Source organism: Lucilia sericata, unplaced genomic scaffold (genome assembly GCF_015586225.1).
Source record: "Lucilia sericata isolate MDLA Ls3-8-SP2 unplaced genomic scaffold, ASM1558622v1 Contig000224F_arrow, whole genome shotgun sequence".
NCBI classification, from domain to species: Eukaryota; Metazoa; Arthropoda; class Insecta; order Diptera; family Calliphoridae; genus Lucilia; species Lucilia sericata.
The window spans coordinates 138,075-143,046 of record NW_023994251.1 but is presented as its reverse complement, the minus strand read 5'-3'; the positions used below and the strand labels follow the sequence as shown (position 1 = coordinate 143,046).

At 32.5% G+C, this 4,972-nt stretch overlaps 2 protein-coding genes across 2 annotated transcripts; both read left to right on the top strand.

The window, feature by feature from the left end:
• Window positions 1-449: 449 nt before the first annotated feature.
• Window positions 450-1,337, top strand: LOC119602342 (putative gustatory receptor 98b). The gene has a single exon (XM_037953805.1). It carries the CDS (start codon window positions 450-452, stop codon window positions 1,335-1,337), a length of 888 nt encoding a protein of 295 aa, XP_037809733.1.
• Window positions 1,338-1,592: 255 nt separating this feature from the next.
• On the top strand, window positions 1,593-4,723 carry LOC119602358 (putative gustatory receptor 98b; the record flags this gene model as incomplete). Its single annotated transcript, XM_037953822.1, has 3 exons — window positions 1,593-2,417; window positions 4,444-4,602; window positions 4,667-4,723. Coding segments are annotated over exons 1-3 (1,041 nt in total), but the record flags the coding sequence as incomplete, so codon positions are not given.
• Between the last annotated feature and the right edge of the window lie 249 nt (window positions 4,724-4,972).

Sequence of the window (4,972 nt, the reverse complement as noted above, 5' to 3'; positions counted from 1 at the left end):
CAAACTGGAACAGAACTAGAACATAACTAGAACAGAACTACAACAGAACTAGAACAGAACTAGAATAGAACTAGAACAGAACTAGAACAGAACTAGAACAGAACTAAAACAGAACTAGACCAGAACTAGAACAAAACTAGAACAAAACTAGAACAGAACTAGAACAGAACTAGATCAGAACTAGAACAAAACTAGAACAAAACTAGAACAGAACTAGAACAGAACTAGAACTAGAACAGAACTAGAACAGAACTAGAACAGAACTAGAACTAGAACAGAACTAAGCAACTTTTAGCTAATTAATATTGATCACAAATTAATTAATCAATTAATTTGCTGTCCTTTATCAAATTCAAAATCTTTTGCTAACATGTAGTCACAAATAATTGTTGACTGCAATTATAACTGAATAGTAAGTTTCTAGACTTCTTTATAAACTAGCACCTCCCATGGACGGAAGTTTAGATGATAGTATTTTGCTGAAAGAATTGAGAATTTATCAATGCATATTTTCGGTGTTTGGTTTGAATTTACCACCATTTTTAATATATCGTTCACATAAGGGAGTTAAATATTACTTTGTCTTAATAACATACATCATGTATTCTCTTATACTCCTAGCGGCTGCTATATGGGCTGCTCACAGGCATAATTATATTGTCAAAAAAGCCGCTCTTCGATATAATTTGGACGTTATGACCGAATACGTTACCTATATACAAAACGTCGCCATGGCTGGTCTGCAGTTATTATTTGAATTTAAAAGTTGCTGTTGTTGTCACAAGCTTTGCGAAATTTTGCTAAGTATTAGAAAATTGGAACTGAAAATGTTGACAATGTGCCCGGCCATTCTTAAGGAACAAGCTTTAAAAAGACGCCTGATGATGACCACCGCTCCAGGTTTATTTCTTTCGGTGTCATTCTTAATATATTTCAATAGCATGCTTTTAGGCGGAGATCTTGAATTGAAGAATAAATTACTAGCTGTTATTTTCTTGATGACTATACAAATTAAATTTCTAGAATTTGGAAGTTATGTACAATTAATTTATGAATATTTGTCAATGTTGTTGAAAAGCTTGAGATGCCTCAAAGAAAAAGTCACTAATACAACAGCAAGGAAAAAACCTTTGGAATGGTATTTTTGGAAAACTTTAAAGCAAAATCAAGCTAGCTTAATAGAAATTTGGTTATTGGTCTATAAACTGGAACAATATTTTGCATGGCCGATATTGCTATTGTTTCTCTATAATGGCATTATCATATTGTGCACAGTGAGTTGGGCATATGTTCGCTATATATATGAAACAAATCCTGTTTATCAAATTAGTAAGTGATCTATGTACAACTTATGCAGTACAGAAATAGAACATAGTAGCTAGAACAAAACTTAGAACAGAACTAATCAACAAACCAAATGAGTAATACATATTACTCATACGCAGTGAGTAATTAACTAATTAGTTTCCATTTTATCAAAACCGATAATAATCTCAATATTTTGTTAACAATTATTAACAAATAATTGTGGAGTAGTTGGCATATCAAACAATTAGTTAGTTTCTCAATATCCTCTTCATCCACTGTGTTCTATGGACGGAAGTTTAAACGACAGTATTTTGCTTAAAGAATTGAAAATATATCAATGGATATTTTCTGTATTTGGTTTCAATTTACCACCATTTTTAATATATCGTCCACAAAAAGATGTTAAATATTACTTCGTCTTAATAATTTATATCCTCTATTGTCTTATACTCCTTGGGGGTGCTATATGGGCCGCTTATGTGCACAACATAATAGTTAGAAAAGCTACTCTTCGGCATCATTTGGACTTTATGACCGAATTAGTTACCTATATACAAAACGTTGCCATGGCCGGTTTGCAGTTATTATTTGTATATAAAAGTTGCTGTTGTCATCGTAAGCTATGGGATATTTTGTTAAGTATTAAGAAATTGGAACAGATTATGCTTACAATATGTCCGATCATGTTTGACGATCAAGTGCTTAAAAAACGTCTATTACTAACTACCGCTCCAGGTTTATTTTTTTCGGTGTCCTTTTTAATATATTTCAATATCATGCTGCTCGCCTCAAACATGGAACTAAGAGATAAATTACTAGCTGTTATTTTCTTAATGACTGTACAAATGAAATTCCTGGAATATGGAATTTATGTACAGTTGTTATATGAATATTTATTGATGTTGTTGAAAAGTTTGAGGAGCATTAAGGGAAAAGTGGAAAATGCAGTGGGATGGAAAAAACCTTTAGAGTGGTATTTTTGCAAAACTTTGAGGCTAAATCAAGGGGCCTTAATGAAAATCTGGTTTTTGATCTATAAACTGGAACAATATTTTGCGTGGCCCATGCTGCTTTTGTTTTTCTATAATGTGATTATTATAATGTGCACAGTAAGCTGGGCTTATGTTCACTATATTTATGAAAAAGATTCTGTTTACCAAATGAGTAAGTACTCTAAATAGACTTCAAAACTGAAGAATTAAAGCAGTAGAGCTAGAACAGAACTAGAACAGAACTACAGCAGAACTAGAACAGACCTAGAACAGAACTAGACCAGAACTAGAAGGGAACTAGAACAGAACTAGAACAGAACTAAAAAAGAACTAGAACAGAACTAAAACAGAACTAGAACAGAACGAGAACAGAACGAGAACAGAACTAGAACAGAACTAGAACAGAACTAGAACAGAACTAGAACAGAACTAGAACAGAACTAGAACAGAACTAGAACAGAACTAGAACAGAACTAGAACAGAACTAGAACAGAACTAGAACAGAACTAGAACAGACCTAGAACAGAACTAGAACAGAACTAGAACAGAACTAGAACAGAACTAGAACAGAACTAGAACAGAACTAGAACAGAACTAGAACAGAACTAGAACAGAACTAGAACAGAACTAGAACAGAACTAGAACAGAACTAGAACAGAACTAGAACAGAACTAGAACAGAACTAGAACAGAACTAGAACAGAACTAGAACAGAACTAGAACAGAACTAGAACAGAACTAGAACAGAACTAGAACAGAACTAGAACAGAACTAGAACAGAACTAGAACAGAACTAGAACAGAACTAGAACAGAACTAGAACAGAACTAGAACAGAACTAGAACAGAACAAGAACAGAACTCAAACAGAACTATAACAGAACTAGAACAGAACTAGAACAGAACTAGAACAGAACTAGAACAGAACTAGAACAGAACTAGAACAGAACTAGAACAGAACTAGAACAGAACTAGAACAGAACTAGAACTAGAACAGACCTAGAACAGAACTAGACCAGAACTAGAAGAGAACTAGAACAGAACTAGAACAGAACTAGAACAGAACTAAAAAGAACTAGAACAGAACTAAAACAGAACTAGAACAGAACGAGAACAGAACGAGAACAGAACTAGAACAGAACTAGAACAGAACTAGAACAGAACTAGAACAGAACTAGAACAGAACAGAACTAGAACAGAACTAGAACAGAATTAGAACAGAATTAGAACAGAACTAGAACAGAACTAGAACAGAACTAGAACAGAACTAGAACAGAACTAGAACAGAACTAGAACAGAACTAGAACAGAACTAGAACAGAACTAGAACAGAACTAGAACAGAACTAGAACAGAACTAGAACAGAACTAGAACAGAACTAGAACAGAACTAGAACAGAACTAGAACAGTACTTGAACAGAACTATAACAGAACTAGAACTGAACTAGAAGTGAACTAGAACTGAACTAGAACTGAACTAGAACTGAACTAGAACAGAACTATAACAGAACTAGAACAGAACTAGAACAGAACTAGAACAGAACTAGAACAGAACTAGAACAGAACTAGAACAGAACTAGAACAGAACTAGAACAGAACAGAACTAGAACAGAACTAGAACAGAACTAGAACAGAACTAGAACAGAACTAGAACAGAACTAGAACAGAACTAGAACAGAACTAGAACAGAACTAGAACAGAACTAGAACAGAACTAGAACAGAACTAGAACAGAACTAGAACAGAACTAGAACAGAACTACAACAGAACTAGAACAGAACTACAACAGAACTACAACAGAACTAGAACAGAACTAGAACAGAACTAGAACAGAACTAGAACAGAACTAGAACAGAACTAGAACAGAACTAGAACAGAACTAGAACAAAACTAGAACAGAACTAGAACAGAACTAGAACAGGACTAGAACAGAACTAAAACAGAGCTAGAACTGAACTAGAACAGAACTAACACAAAACTAGAACAAAATTTAACTAATTTTCTTCTCCTTTTAGTTCGATTGGCTTATGTCACTTTGGTTTTATTAAACATGTTATTATTATGCTATTTAACACAAAAATGCATAAACCAGGTTATTATACATATTGAACTTTATCTCTTTAATTCTATATAAATATTTTATTTCAGTATAAGAAATTTTCCCACATTTTACTTAACTTCAAACTATATCCTCATGATAAACAAATGATTATGGTCATTAAAGAATATTCACAGCAGTTGATGCATCAACCCATTCAATTTTCCTGTAGTGGTTATATGAATATCGATCTTATGTTTTATGGAAAGGTAAGGGGGAAGATCAATAGAATTTGAGAGATGTTTTGTAAATTTAATTTTTTTTTTATTCCAGGCATCATTGCTTATATTAACTTACGTTATAATTTTAGTTCAATTTAAATTAACGGACGTAAGTGAGGGAGTAGTAAGGGCCACAAAGAAAATATTGGAAAAATTTTGAATAAAGGTGAAATCATTTTAAACTTTAATGCATATTTATATCAATTAGATATAACAGATATATGTTGCTGCAATTAATCAAATATTTTGGTTTCATATTTCTTTAGAATAATTTACTTCATTCATAATTAATTACACAAAATTGTGGTTTATAACTGAGGTATTTTTATAATTAATACAACACTTTGTAATATTGTGT